At 35.4% G+C, this 15,136-nt stretch overlaps 1 protein-coding gene across 2 annotated transcripts in view; it reads left to right on the forward strand.

Annotated features, from left to right (window-relative positions):
- Nucleotides 1-15,136, forward strand: part of TMEM260 (transmembrane protein 260) — a 73,022-nt gene that overhangs the window by 12,355 nt on the left and 45,531 nt on the right. For both annotated transcript variants that reach the window (XM_072838693.1, XM_072838692.1), the window contains exons 4-5: nucleotides 10,554-10,731; nucleotides 11,909-12,022. In XM_072838693.1, the coding sequence (XP_072694794.1) occupies nucleotides 10,554-10,731; nucleotides 11,909-12,022 (292 nt within the window). The remainder of the gene's footprint in view (nucleotides 1-10,553; nucleotides 10,732-11,908; nucleotides 12,023-15,136) is intronic.

The following is a 15,136-nucleotide window of genomic DNA, read 5'->3' on the forward strand; positions in this document are numbered from 1 at the left end:
ACTTTATACTTTTTCTTTTTGTGTACTGGTAGTTGGTATTTATGCAGTTGAAAATTCAGGCTAGACTCAGTTTTCCTTTTGATTAAATCGCATGAAATACAACAATCCTAGGTAGGATTTTATCTGGAGTGAAAGGGAGTTTTTATAAAATGTGGAAAAAAGGATTACTTGCAAGTTTATTAAAGATGGACGTGTCTTACATTTTTTTAGGTGCAGTGGTGGCAGCTTCCAAGTGTTGCTTTAATATACCATGCCCTAAATGATTGGTTTATGTTAATTCGGTCCAGCTTTAAAATGAGCAGAAAAATTTAGGTTCTACTGTTTTCTAAATGGCCACTGACTATAATTTGCCCACAGAGTATCTGGAACATATTAGATGCTCAATGTGTGTTTGCTGCCACTGGGTTGAGTGAACTGCTAGGGAAAGAGAGATTCAGCAGTAGCTAGCTTCCCAGTTTAACCTTTTTCCAGGTACACAGAAGAGATAAACATATCGGTGTTGCTTATGTGATGGAGCCAGAAGGTAACAGTTACACATTTTCATGAACAAGACACAAAAAGATTAGAACTTGGGAGGATGCGGGTGGTAGATTTGCTATTTCATTGTGTCCTGCTTTACCTCACTTCTTTTCTGTAATCCATTACAGTTTTTTAGTCGTCATTATGAATGACACTAATAGTAATTTATTTAACAGTCAGTCTTAGATGCTGCATTGTGGCCTACCTACTCGATCCTACTTCCATTGAGCAGGAGTTTGCAGCATAGAAGGAGGGTGGCGTACCCTCCATGTTGGGTCCTTTGCATGCAAGTAGCACTGAAGACAAATACGTTCATGAATTTTATGAGGCACAGCAAATGTGTGTTCTGAAAGAATTTCAGGTTTCTGTTATTTGCCTTTTGATTGAGGGTTAGACAAACATGTGACTACACATGAAAATCAAATACCACGTCGTGGAAAGGAAAATATACCTTATCATCAATAGCAAACCTGTGTCAGTGGTGTAAATTGTAACCTCCTGATTTATCCATTGTGTCAACAGATGAAAAGTGTTCCATCAGTGAGAAAACTCCTGTACAATCAGTACCTTTCTTAGGAATCTTACCTAGCTTTCATGGATTTTTGTGGACCAAAAATAAGGCAATTATATATTACCCATAGAATTCTGAGCTTCACATTCGTTCGGGTGATTGTAATCCTTACCCCATATTCCTTACCTAGTGGAGAATTTTTGTTATTTGTGTTATCCGGGTGGAACTTCTCTGGGAAGATTTATTTACTGGAAATATACTGGTGAATATATGTCATAGGTAACATAAAAATGTTTATTCACATGAAACAGACTTCAGTGACTTTTAGATTATTGAATGTTATGAATCATCTGTATCATTGCTTTACTCTATTAATATGAGCCCTTAAATTCAGCATACCTCTTCCCAGTGTAAAATCTTGATTTGGATTGTTACTACTGACATGTGACTATCTTTTACTATATAGCGGTTATGTTATTAAAATGATCACAATAATGGTGTTTTAAGTATGTGATCATTTCTTCATATAACCTCATAGGATGTTGCCTTTCTAAGTCAAGTTAGATTCTAAACATATGTATTCCAGTCAAAGAAATGTCTTTTTTGATTTCCTATGAGGCTTTGTGAGAACCAAATGGAGAATAGAAAACATTTTTTCTCATATTGAATCTGATTCATCATAAATTGTCCTTAAATTAAAATGGAAAATAGTTTAGACTATTTTGCAAGATATTCTTGAGTTCTGGTGAAAAGACTTATTTTATTTGCAACCTCATTTGAAGTTCTCTTTCTTTTTTGATGAAGTAGTTTCATCAGTGTCAGTAGAAAAATGTGTATCTTTTAATTTAGTGAGCTCATTTTAAGATGCCACTGTAGCACATTTAGTGTAGATAATTAAATTCGCCAACTCCTTAGTTGCTTTGTAAAAAATAATAAGCATGTTTATTCAAAAGAATAAAATGAAAATGAAAAGTAGGACTCTTGGATTACCAGGTGAAAACAGTGATGTTCATTTTCATTTGGAAAAGAAAAATCATCAGACTGAGTCTGTGGGTAGATGATAATTGTTTTTGCCTATTTTGGAGCTACTTATATTTATAGTCTATCTCTACATCTGACTTTATGGATGATTCCAAACAGCTCATTTTGTGGGCTCAGAACAACAGTTTCATTTAAAACCTATGTTTAAGGAATGTCAGATTGGACATTCCTTCCATATTTTTTAAAAGAAAGATTACTTAGCCAGAAATCTGGACTATCAATTAACAGTATTGCATTCAGTGAGGTACATGAATAGTATTTCCTTCTACTTACATAATTTAAATCTGCCTCCCTCCCACCCTTCGAAATTATAAATATATGTTATTGCCTTTTCAGGAAAAAAATTTTTTTGTGGAGTATGTATTCTGGTTAGAATTATTACCCAAATGAGATTACAACTAACCTGTCTATCATTCACTCTGGGACACCCTCCATTGAAAAGGATCATATTTGGCCAGTCTCATAAAATAATGGAGACACCAACAGTCAGAAAGAATATGGATTCATTGGAGACTCTAGGTATTCTGTGGATTCATACAAAAAATACTTTTTTAAAGATACTCATAAACAGATAATAAAAGGGTTTGTTCAGTCATCTTGTTTGCTTAACAAGTTTAAAAATTAGATAAGCCTTCAGACATATTCATCAATGTGATATTTACAGCATTACTTAGGTAAATCTGCACATTTAATGTCCTCTCTCTTAGACTTGCAGTGGTTTATTGATATAAGAGGGTTCATTGATATTTTGCTCAGTAAGACATAAGATGAAAAGTTTTGAGTATTTTGTTTGAAATTTCAGAAAAACATGAGAAAATTAAGGGACTTACCTTACACATCAGTATACTAAAGGCAATATGAGTAACTGTAAACCCATATTTTGTCGTTTCCTTTGAAATTTTTTTATAGACAAGGAATAAAGTAATATAAAAATTTTTTAAATAAATTATGATTTCTATACTCTTGCCAAAAGATTATAAACACTTGAATTAAAGTACAGGGTGAGGGTGCCCAGGTGGCTCAATTTGTTAAGTGTCTGCCTTCAGCTCAGGTCATGATTCCAGGATCTTGGGAACAAGTCTTTCAGTGGGGAGTCTGCTTCTCCCTCTGCCCTCCCCCCCCCCCCCCGCTCATTGTTTCTCTCTCTCTCAAATAAATAAATAAAGTATGGGGTGGAAGGGCACCTGGGTAGCTCAGGTTAAGCTTCCAACTCTTGGTTTCAGCTCAGATCATGATCTGCCTTGGGCTTTGTGCCCAGCTAGGAGTCTGCTTAAGATTCTCCCTCTACTTCTGCCCCACCCCCTGCACTTGCATGCCCTCTCTTTCTTTTGTTCAAACCTTAAAAAAAAAAAAGGTATGGGGTGGAAAAATGATTATTCCTTAGTTTCTGTAAGATATGTCCATATGGATATCATTTTATTTTTAAAAAATCAATGTAACAAAAATTAATATAATAAAAATTAGTATAACAAAATCAAAATGAATCCTTTAATTTTTCCCTCAATTTCATGTGTTACTAAGACAGCACTTTTATAATAGTAAAGCACAGCAACAAAAAAGGACATGGTTCTTAAAATTTATCCCACTACCAAACTGTCTTTTCTTTCGATTTTTTTGCATTTAAAAAAATAAAGAATAAATTCTAAATAATGGCATAAGTAACTTTATAATAAAGCATTATTTGGAAATGTTTGGACTTAGGTCGAGATAATTAGAAACCATTGTTATTTGAAGAGCATTAGAAACTAGAGATAAAGTATGTCTGAAATACATAGGTGGAAAACATTTAGTTTTCAAAAACTCAAAAGGTTTTTCTACTGTAGAAACACATTGTGAAGTGAGGTTGACTAAATTTTTAGAATGCACAAATATGCTGAAATGGATACTGTATAGTGGTATCAGTAGTCCAAAAAAATTTCACTATAAGTAATAATTTATTTTATAATTTGTTTTATATTTATAATTTACATACAAATTCATTTATAAATAAATAATTCATTGGATTTGTAATTTATTTAGAGGATTTTAAGTTCCCCAAATCTGATTTCTTTACTATATTTTGAGTAGGTTGCAGTTTAAAATTTCTATTTCTTGGAATTGCAAATTTTAAGAAATATAGAAAAACCTGTCTTTTCAGTACCCATTTAATTCATTTAATAAGGTCTAGAGAAGGGGCAAACACCCTGGTTTTAATGAAAATACTTTGGGAAAAACTTCTTGGAAAGGTATGCCTATACTGACTTGGAAACAATCAGTGGGAGTCAGCCTAGCAAAGGCAAAACGGCATTCCTCATCTGCAGAAAAAATGCAGAGTTGGAGAAATAGCTTGTAAAAACAAGAACTTACAACTCATTTAGTGTTGCTAGAACATAAACTATGAGTTGGGTTATGTCAAAAAATGAAGCTGCGGGTAGGCTGAGGCCAGATCATAAAAGGTCTTGTCTGTTGTAGTGAAGAGGTTGCAATACACTTTTTTTAAAAAAAGATTTTAGTTATTTGAGATTGAGAGTGTCTATGTGTGAGACGGGGAGGGAGAGATTAGAATCTGAAGCACAGAGCCCCATGCGAGGGTCAGCCTCACAATCACTAGATCATGACCTGAGCTGAAACAAAGAGTTAGAGATTTAGTAAAGAGTTGGAGGTTTAACCTGAGACACCCAGGCAACCCTGTAATATGTTTTATAATGAAAGAGAATGCCTTATAGGGTTGGAAGCAGAAAAAATAGAAGATCAAATATGTTTTAGATCCTTCACTCTGGTGGCAATGGTGGGCCTAAAGCTGGAGGCAGACCACATAGGAGGCTATTGAATTGGTGTGAGCTAAAGTAGGGCAGTGGTGGTATGGGTGGAGAGAAGGATGAGTTTTCAAAATGGTTATAAAGTAAAATTGGCAGTATGTGGTTTGGGGGGGAGAGAAGGACAGGAGCTTTGACAATGACTCTTAGGTTTCTTAACTTATGTAACTAGGTAGTTGATGGCAGTTACTAAGAATATGGGAACAGGAATCATTTAGGGAAGTGGATGAGAAATTAATTTCACACGTGTTGATATTAGGGTTCTGTGGGTCATCTAGATTTGGAATGGCTTTGTGGTGAGGTGTACAGCAGTCAATTGGACATCTGTCAGTTTGAGAGTAAGGGGGAGGTAGCACTAGGGACAGATTTGGTTACTTCGGTTTGTGGTTGGCAGCTGACATCAAGATAGCAGATAAGGCCACCCAGGAGGAGTATGTAAGAGTGAGAAGAATTGCCTGAGAATGAAATCTTGGAAACACCAGCTTTAAAGGAGATGATGGAAGAAGAGGAACCGTTCAGAGAAAACACTGAAAGAAGATCCAGAACCACACAGGGAACATCTGAGGGATGTAGAGCCCTGGTCAACTCAGTAGAGTTGGGGTGGGGGTGGGGGATCAATCCAGCAGGGCGGTCCTGAGAGCCTGTTGTATTTGGCAGTTAGATGGTAATTGTGTGCTATTTCTATAGAATGTTAGGGAGAGAACAGAAAATAGAGGCTACAGATGCGGACAGCAGGAAGCTAATACTGACCTTCACTATGATCCTGAACTGTTCATGAAGTCATCTTTGACTTCAGCTTCTCTTTAGTCATTTATCTCTGTCTCATTAGGGTGAAATGAAGCAAGCTCAGATAGTGGAATATGCCTTACACAATATAATGAGACTACCTACCTACCTACAGTCAGTGAATAAAAAGAGTCTTCAGAAAGTCCTCATGGCTTGGGGCACCTGGGTGGCTCTATCAGTTAAGCGGCTGACTTTGGCTCGGGTTGTGATCTCAGGGTCTTGGGATTGAGCTCCGCATCAGGCTCCTTGCTCAGCAGGGAGTCTACCTCTCCCTCTCCCTCTGTTTCTGCTCTCTCTCTCAAATAAATAAAATCTTTTTAAAAAAGAAGGAAAGAAAAAAGAAAAGTCTCATGCTTATCACTGCTGACATCGTCCTTTGCCTGTCAGCAGATCACAGACCCGGTTTGCAGGGTGCTGATGTGGGCCATCACATCTCCTTGTTAACAGGCATATGGTGTCCTGGCCATGCCGCACCCCTGTCTTCCTATATAGCACTCAACTTGCAAACTTAGTAATGTATACTGTATTGCTTGTCTTTTAGGACAAATATTTAGTTTTAATGAAAATCTTATGATTTTGAAAACAGCTTTATATTAAATTCTTTCCCATCCCAGGCTCCCCTCAGCAACAAAGTCCAGTCTTGTTTCACTGTTCCATCCTTTAACCCTTCCACATCCCCTTCCCCGACCCACTTTTCACTACCTGGCATAACTTTAGCTTTCAGTTCACTCATTTCTTTGATGCCTCTACACTTGTCTTCCATCTGACTGAGACCTAGAACCCTTTGTTCATCCTTTTTTATTGCCTTCATCAGCCCCCTGCTGCTTTGGTACCTTCCCTGTCCAATCTAGGCCTCACGGCTTATTACAAACTACCTTCCCTCTTGTCCGGTCCTACTTGCGAGGCAAAGCCGCTAACCCTGGCTCTCTCCAGCCATTTCGGGCCAGCTGCCTCAGACCTTTCGATAGCCATGCTGAAGGTCCTGCGACTTCATATCCACAGTGACTTCAGCTTCAGCTGGGCTTTTGTTGCTACCTTCAAATCCTTGTATGTACCCTTTCTCAACTTGACGTTTTTCACAACAGATGTTCTGAATTTTCACTTCCTTAGTCTTGGTACATGTTACACAGTAACTGTTGACTGATTTTTTTTTAAGATTTTATTTATTTATTCGTGAGAGACACAGAGAGAGAGAGAGGCAGAGACACAGGCAGAGGGAGAAGCAGGCTCCATGCAGAGAGCCTGACGCGGAACTCAATCCTGGGTCTCCAGGATCACGCCCTGGGCTGAAGGCAGCACTAAACTGCTGAGCCACCCAGGCTGCCCTGTTGACTGATTCTAAATCTTAACATAAAGCAAACTTTGTAAAGGCAGTAAGTTAAAATACATGTGTTTTAGTGGACAGTCACAGTTCAGAAGAGGCTGCTGAAATCAATGAAATTCATACAAGCTTAGCTTATACAGAGTACTATGAACACCCCAAATCAAATAGTCAAATGATGAGGCCTCCAAATGTTTTCTATTCTACGTACCCTATATTTGGATGCACATATAACTTTCTGTTCTTAGACACATTGCCCTCTCTTCTATTTTTCACAAAGCTATGACCTCTTCAGCATTTATTTTCAGAATTTGCTCACAGTTTGCCTTGGAAACTTAATAGGAATAACAAAGAGGGAAGGCAGTGTGTTTCTGTCAGGGCTCTTGGGTGCGAGCAATGGACTCTGGCTGTGTTCAGCAGGGAAGAAGTGTATTAAAAGTTGAGAAGAACTCTGCAATAACATGAAGGACAACCTAAATTTTAAATGAGCAGTGGATCTGAATGAACTTCTCCAACGAAGACATGAAATAGCTAATAATAAAACTTGAAGAAAGGCCCAATATCATTAGCCACAAATATGTGTGTATTGTTTTGTTTTTAACCATTTAAGAGTAAACTGCATAGATAGTATCCTTTACCCTAAAATCCTTGAAAGTATGTTTCTTAAAAACACGCACATTTTCTTACATATCCAACAGTGCAGTTCTCAAAGTCAGGAAATTATTGTTGATACAACATTGTTATCTATGGAGGTGATTAAGATTTTGTCAAATGTTCTGATAATATCCTATTTAACAGAAGAAAATAATTTTCCATCATTTCTTTTACAGCTATTAGTTGTTGACTTTCTCTTCCCCCATTTATTTATATCACTATAGATTCATAGATTATTTTTTCATTGGGTTACAATCTACTACAAGCCCAATAATGGGACAAACTTCATATACTTCCCAATCTATTCCAATGAAAAGAATCTCGAATTTTCTTCTGTTAAATAGGAGTGGGACTCCTATTTAAGAGATTAGTGGGACTCTTCCAAGAGAGTGGGACTCTTCCAAGCCTTTATTCTATTGTTATATCCTTTTAGTCTGTTTCGTATGGATTCATGGTCTTTTGCTCTGTTTTTGTCTTTCAAGACCTTGGCTTTTTTTTTTTTAATCTATATTAGCCAGTTATTTTGTAGAATGTTCTTCAATTTGAGTTTGTAGGTTCAGGTAATATGTGTTGCAAGAATACCATAGAAACAATGCTCTATTCTTTTCACTGGAATAGGTTGGGAAGTATATGAAGTTTGTCCCATTATTGGGCTTTAACTTTGATCCTGTAGTTAAGATTGTGTCTGCCAGGTTTTCTTCTGTAAAGCTACCACTTTTCCTCTGCAGTTAATCTATTTAGAGGGGGATGTGTTTTGACTATATATGTATTTCTGTAAAACTTTTACCCAATAATTTTGATAATCCATTATTATGATGATAATGGCTGCTAAATTCCATCATTTCTTTTACAGCTATTAGTTGTTGACTTTCTCTTCCCCCATTTATTTATATCACTATAGATTCATAGATTATTTTTTCATTGGGTTACAATCTACTATTATAATTACTGATGTTCATATTATCCTTGATTTGACCCCTTTAAGCTGGCTCCATGTCCTTTTGTCATGTCCTCTTTTGAACCCTTCCTTACTTTCTGGCACAAGATACTTAGATTCATTTTGTACTTGAGATACCCTTGACCCGGAGTCAGCCATTTTTCCAAGGAAGCTAATTTATGTTTTACATAGAGGAAGGACTCTTGTATCTTAAAGATGCTGACTTTCCAAAGTAATACTGACATATGAAACATAGAGATTCCTTTTAAAATGTTATTCGTTCTTTAAGATTAATTCATTCTCTCATTCACTAAGTTTCCTTTCTGTGCTTAGGGCTAAAGATTTCCAATATAAATGAAGTTTAACTCAAATTCACATTTCAGAAACAACGTCAGAATAATTATTATAGGCACCTACGTGCTATAAGGTTCCAAGATGAGCTAGCAACCTGGGAATTTTGAAAAAAGAGTAGAGTTTGAATAAATAGAAGAAATCTGACAAGACATTCACTTCATGGGTACAGCATGAGCAAAGGTATGGTGCTGGGAATAGGCATGTCTTATTAAGAAATTTTGAAGAGCCTAACTGATTGGTGGAGATAATGTTGGTGATTAGTGGCTAGGTAATACTTATTGGGAGCTTCATTCCAGCCTGACTCATTTAGAATATTTCCTAGAGACATGAAGAGTCCTTAAATTGGGGGGCTAGCTAATCATAAAGAGTATGTTTTAGGAAATTTAATGTGATGTTATATTGCAGAATAGATTGGAAAGCAGAAGACTACTTGGGAAGCTTAACTGAGTCTAAGGTAGTAGGAATACAAGTTGAAAATAATCCAGAAAGTAATTTAGAGGGAAGAAATGCCTTCAATGTGATGAATCAGGGTCACTGGGAGAATGGCAAGCTGAAAGAAATAGGAAACTGATGATTTTTATAAGGGAAAGAAAAATATATTGCAAAAAGGAACTCAAAACCAAGTTTGGTGATAACAAAACTTTAATTTTTATTTTTCTATGATGCTTGATTAAAAGCCATAGAATGACTCCACAACTTTTTATCCAAAACAATAGAGTATAAAAGTGATGATTTAGGGCCATATATTATTATTGACTATTAGACATGGTAATGTTTGCTGAATCACAAGACTTGTTAGAAATATTTGGTAATAGCTTTTTTATTATTTTAGATTTATGGTGAAATAGGAAGTTGTTTTGCTCTATCCACCACATTACTGTCTCAAATCAAATCTTGGAATTGAGATCTAGATTCCTGATTGATTTGAAATGTCTGACTCTCGTTAGCATTGGCATTGAGATGTTTGTTTCCAAGTGTGACGTTTGATTCTTTTTGTGTTATTGGAATTCACATTCCCATCTCCCCCTTTAAAGAAATACATCACTTTTCAACTTCAACCTTGTGTAAAGAAGACATCTCTAGAAACTAAGAACTTGGCTTTCAAGATCTTTAAATCACCAAATATTGTGATGACATCTTTGCCATAAGTTGGGAGATAAACTTTAATGTGGTCATGTGGAAGTGCCAGGGCCCAAACACTCCACAAGAAGTGAGAATGAATGTTCCTGAATAGCTGTTTTGCCATTTCATTAATTCTGGTCTTAACCAGACCATCATTCTAATTTGTGGATAGAGCAAGAAAAGTGACACAGGTTTGTTATCTCTCCAGCTACTATCTCTTCAGGCTTTCTGAACTGGCTTGAATCCTAGAGGTTCCATCTGAGAACTTAACCTCATTCAATCCATAGGAGATCAAGCAGGTTTGTTCATTTGTTTGTTAATAAGTTAATATATGGACTTCCTAATTAAAATCTGTTGGAAGAAATTATTATACCAAGTAATGTATTAACCATATAATATGTTGGGATAGTGCTGGGTGACTGTCATAATTTCTGCTGCTACAGTTTATAAAAAGGAAAAGAAAGTCGGTTCTTTTTGTTGGGAAAGAAGATTTCATGTTATCTGTATTTGCAGGCTTTCTGGCTCATATGCTGGAGGAATCCTTGCTGCGGGGGTGTTTTCATTTTCTCGTCTAACATGGCAGTGGTCCATTGCAGCAGAGGTTTTTAGCTTAAACAATCTGTTTGTGGGGCTGCTTATGGCTCTTACTGTACATTTTGAGGAGGCAGCAACTGCAAAAGAAAGATCAAAGGTAACTTATTTTGATTTTGATTAAAGTGAAATCACTTTTTGTTTTAATTTTTAGACAGATGCTGTATTTCTTTTTAAGTTTTGATGCTGTTTATCTGTTCTGATTACTGTCAAGGCAAGCTAGGCATGTTGAGAGAGAAAATATTCTGAGTTCTTTTACTGTGAACCATGATAGCCTCTATAAAACATGGGGCTTTTTTTTTTTTCTCTACCAGAGTTCAAAAGTTTTCTGGAGAATGAGAGGATTGAAATGCCCTCTGAGTCCTATGGGCAAGATAGGCTTGTTTGCACAGGCACGTGTGTGTGTGTGTGATTGTAAGATGCCAAGCTCTAGATTGACCACCTTAAATTATATACCATTATGGTACATTGACTTACTCTCTAATTGCAAAAAAAGACCAAATTTGTACTTTTTTTTGGTGTCAAATGGATAAATGAAGTAGTTCAGAAGAAGTTACAATGAATTATAAGGTAAACACTAATATCAAGATCCTTTGAAATGTGAAGGAACCCTGTCTTCTAAGAGATTACAGTCTAATCATTGGGAAGTACCAAACCATCTTAGTGTAGGCAGCCTCTTGTTGTTAAAGAGAAGAGCACCATGGTTTATCAGTGGTTTCCATAAACAGAGCTGTGCTATTAGAGTTTTTTCTCTAAACTTTTTTCTGATTATGAAAATTACACATGTTCAAAAAGAGCAAAAACAGCACCCATAACCTGGTTTCTAAATAAAGTGTTCAATTTTATTAATTTAATAGAAAAAAGTAAAATGGAAAAGATGCCTGAGTTTTAGTTACACATTTTATTTTATTTAATTTTTTAAAGATTTATTTATTTATTTAGTTACACATTTTATTAAGAATTATACAATATTCTATTACTAGTGAGACTTATCTAGTCATCACACAGACTTTCTAAAACTTAGGTTGAACGCAGTCATTTAAGGCCAAAACTGCAATGATGTGGTGAGAGTGGACAATATTATAAAAAAATAATAATAGTGCTAAATATTAGTGTCTGTGGAAGCAAGATTGTGTGTTTAAGAGGTTGAATTTAGCCTGACCTATGGTACAAATGCTTGGTTTTCATATAAAGAATAACTTTTTACTATTGTGTTTACTTAAGAGTTTTAGGTAAATATTTAACTTAGGTTTTTTTGTTTTTTTTGTTTTTTTCAGATAGCTAAAATTGGTGCTTTCTGCTGTGGCCTTAGCTTATGTAATCAGCATACAATAGTACTCTACGTTTTGTGCATAATACCATGGATTCTCTTTCGACTTTTAAAAGAGAAGGTAGGTTTTTGGGTGCTTTTAATGAAAATTTGTAATATTTTCTTAAGGCCTGATATAACATTTTTGGCATCAGAAAACATGGGGCTTCTTTTTTTTTTTTTTTTTTTTTTTTTAGTTTTATATAAAGTATAAGTGACCTTAGGTTCTAACAACATTGACTGAAAAAAAATAGGATTTACAGAAATTATGCAATATTGATTGCAGTGACATCTGGCTTGTTTCATAATTTCCTTACTGATTTTGAACAGCATCATAACAATAGGCTAAAAGGAGTTAAAATGAAATAAAAAATTTCCTTGATTGTTTTAATATATGTCCTAAGACGAAGGATAGTTTGTTAATAATAGATTATTCATTCATCTAGTTGTTTGTTGAATATTTGCTCTGTGCCAGATGCTCTAGGTGTTAGAGATTCAGCTTCTGACAAAACAGACATCATCACTGCTGTTGTGAACCAAGTAAAAATCTCCAGTAAATAACAATCTTGTTTTCTCAGAATGTATTTCTCTAGAATTTAAAAATAATTTATTTTAGTTTTCCCTTTTTCTCAAAGGAAAAATGATCATTAATTTAAATAACAGTATAAAGCATTATGAGAAATTACTATAGCATGTAAGGCATTGTGAGATGGACATAAAAAGGTGTGGAGCTGAGGTTTTGGAAAGATAGAAGCCCTTTACTCTTCTGTCAGTCTTCCTCCTGGAAGTTAAAACAATAAATACAGAGCCAGTACTGGAGTCATTTTACTTAATTTGTTGTTTATTTGTTTGTTAATTATACCTCAGCTGCATTTATTTATCATTTCATTATTTGTTGCTATAGTCAGAATTATATTAGGAAACATATCTTTCGTAAAATTTTTATACAGAAATAGGGAAATTATACCAAAACGGTAATTGTATTTACCATACTTGGATATATGTTGTTTTTAGCTTCTGACAACAAAGCAAAAAGGATAACATGGAGGTTATAACATTCTTATTGTGTGATTTAAAAAAATGGAAATAACAAGTGACAGCAAAGGTCAATTTTCTCTTGGAACTGAATTCTGTTAAGTCAATCATGTACAACCTTATATGAGGGATATTAAACAGCATACAGGCTGTTTCTGACAGTGGTTTTAGAGAATATACTGAAAGTAGTTTATCTGGTCTTTTATAATATAAACCCTTGATTTTTAAAAATGGAGATGTAACATAAAAAATACAATTCAGTGAAGACTTTTCTATAGATTACAAACCTGAGGAGGCCCAAATATTTTTCCTATGGATTGATGGATGCATCAATGGGGATGCATTAACATCCTGCTATCAGTTACCTTAGCCATGCTTTTTTTTAAAATCCAGTCTTTTTTTCTTTTTTTTTCCAGTCTTCATTTATTTCTCTTTTTTTTCCCCCAGCTTATTGAGATACAGTTGACATATAACATAAACATAAGATTAAGGCCTACAACATGATGATTTGATACATGGATATATTTTAAAATGATTGCCACAATGAGGTTAGTTAACACATCTATCACCTCACACAGTTACAGTTGTGTGTGTGGAGAACTTTAAAGATCTACTCTCTTACCATCTTTCACAACTACAGTACAGTACTATAGTCCCCACACTGTATTTTACATCCCCAGAACTTATTCATATTATAACTGGAAATTTGTACACTTTGACCACCTTCACCCATTTCCCTCATTCCCTACTCCCTACCTCTAGGGATCACCAATCTACACTCTGTTTCTGTGAGTTCGGTTATTTTTAGATCCCGCTATAAGTAAGGTCATACGGTATTTGTCTGACTTATTTTATCTAGCATAATACCCTCAAGTTCTATCCATGTTATTTGCAAATGGCAGGATTTCCTTCCTTTTGTGGCCGAATAATACCCCATAGTATGTACATATGGATATATGTCTTCCATGTTTTCTTTTAGAAGTTTTATGGTTTCAGATTTTACAATCAAGTCTTCAATCCATTTTGAGTTCATTTTTGTATGTGGTGTAAGATAGTGATCCAGTTTCATCCTTTTGCATATGACTCTCAGTTTTCCTAATACCATTTATTGAAGAGACTGACCTTTTCCCTTTGAATATTTTTGCCTCTTTGTCATAAATTAATTAACCGTATACACATGGGTTTATTTCTGAGCTCTATTCTGTTCCACTGATTTATGTGTGTATTTATGCCAATACCACACTGTTTTGAGCACTATAGTTTTGTAGTATAGTTTGAAATCAGGAGCATGATGCTTGCAGCTTTGTTGTTCCTTTTCTTTTTCTTTTTTTTTTTTTTAAGGTTTTATTTATTTTGGATCCCTGGGTGGCTCAGCAGTTTGGTGCCTGCCTTCAGCCCAGGGCATGATCCTGGAATCCCAGGATCGAGTCCCACCTCGGGCTCCCTGCATGGAGCCTGCTTCTCCCTCTGCCTGTGTCTCTGCCTCTTTGTGTGTCTCTCATGAATTTTAATTATTTATTCATGAGAGACACAGAGAGAGAGGCGGAAACATAGGCAGAGGGAGAAGCAGACTCCATGCGGGGAACCTGATGCGGGGTTTGATCCCAGGACCCCATGATCATGACCCGAGCTGAAGGCAGACACTCACTCAACCACTGAACCACCCAGGTGCCCCTGTTGTTCTTTTTCAAGATTGCTTTGGCTATTTGGGATCTTTTGTGGCTTCATATAAATGTATTATTTGTTCTACTTGTGAAAATAACAGTGGAATTTTGTTAGAAATTGCCTTGAATCTATAGCTTGTTTTGGATGTTTTAACAATATTAATTCTTCCAATCCATGAATGTGGAGTTTCTTTCCATTTATGAGTATCTTCTTCAAATTCTTTAATCAGTGTCTTATAATTTTCAGTGTACAGGTCTGTCACCTCCTTGGTTAAATTTATTTGTAGGTATTTTATTCTTTTTGATGCAATTATAAACAGAATAAATTTAGTTTCTCTCTGCTAGTTCATTGTTCATGTATGAAAAAGGCAACAGATTTTTTTGTATTGATTTTGTATCCTGCAACTTTATTGAATTCAGTTAGTAGTTCTGACAGTTTTTTGGTGGTCTTTAGGGTTTTCATTATATAAAATCATGTCATTTACATGTAGTGACAA

The sequence above is a fragment of the Canis lupus genome, chromosome 9 (genome assembly GCF_048164855.1).
Source record: "Canis lupus baileyi chromosome 9, mCanLup2.hap1, whole genome shotgun sequence".
Classification (NCBI taxonomy): Eukaryota; Metazoa; Chordata; class Mammalia; order Carnivora; family Canidae; genus Canis; species Canis lupus.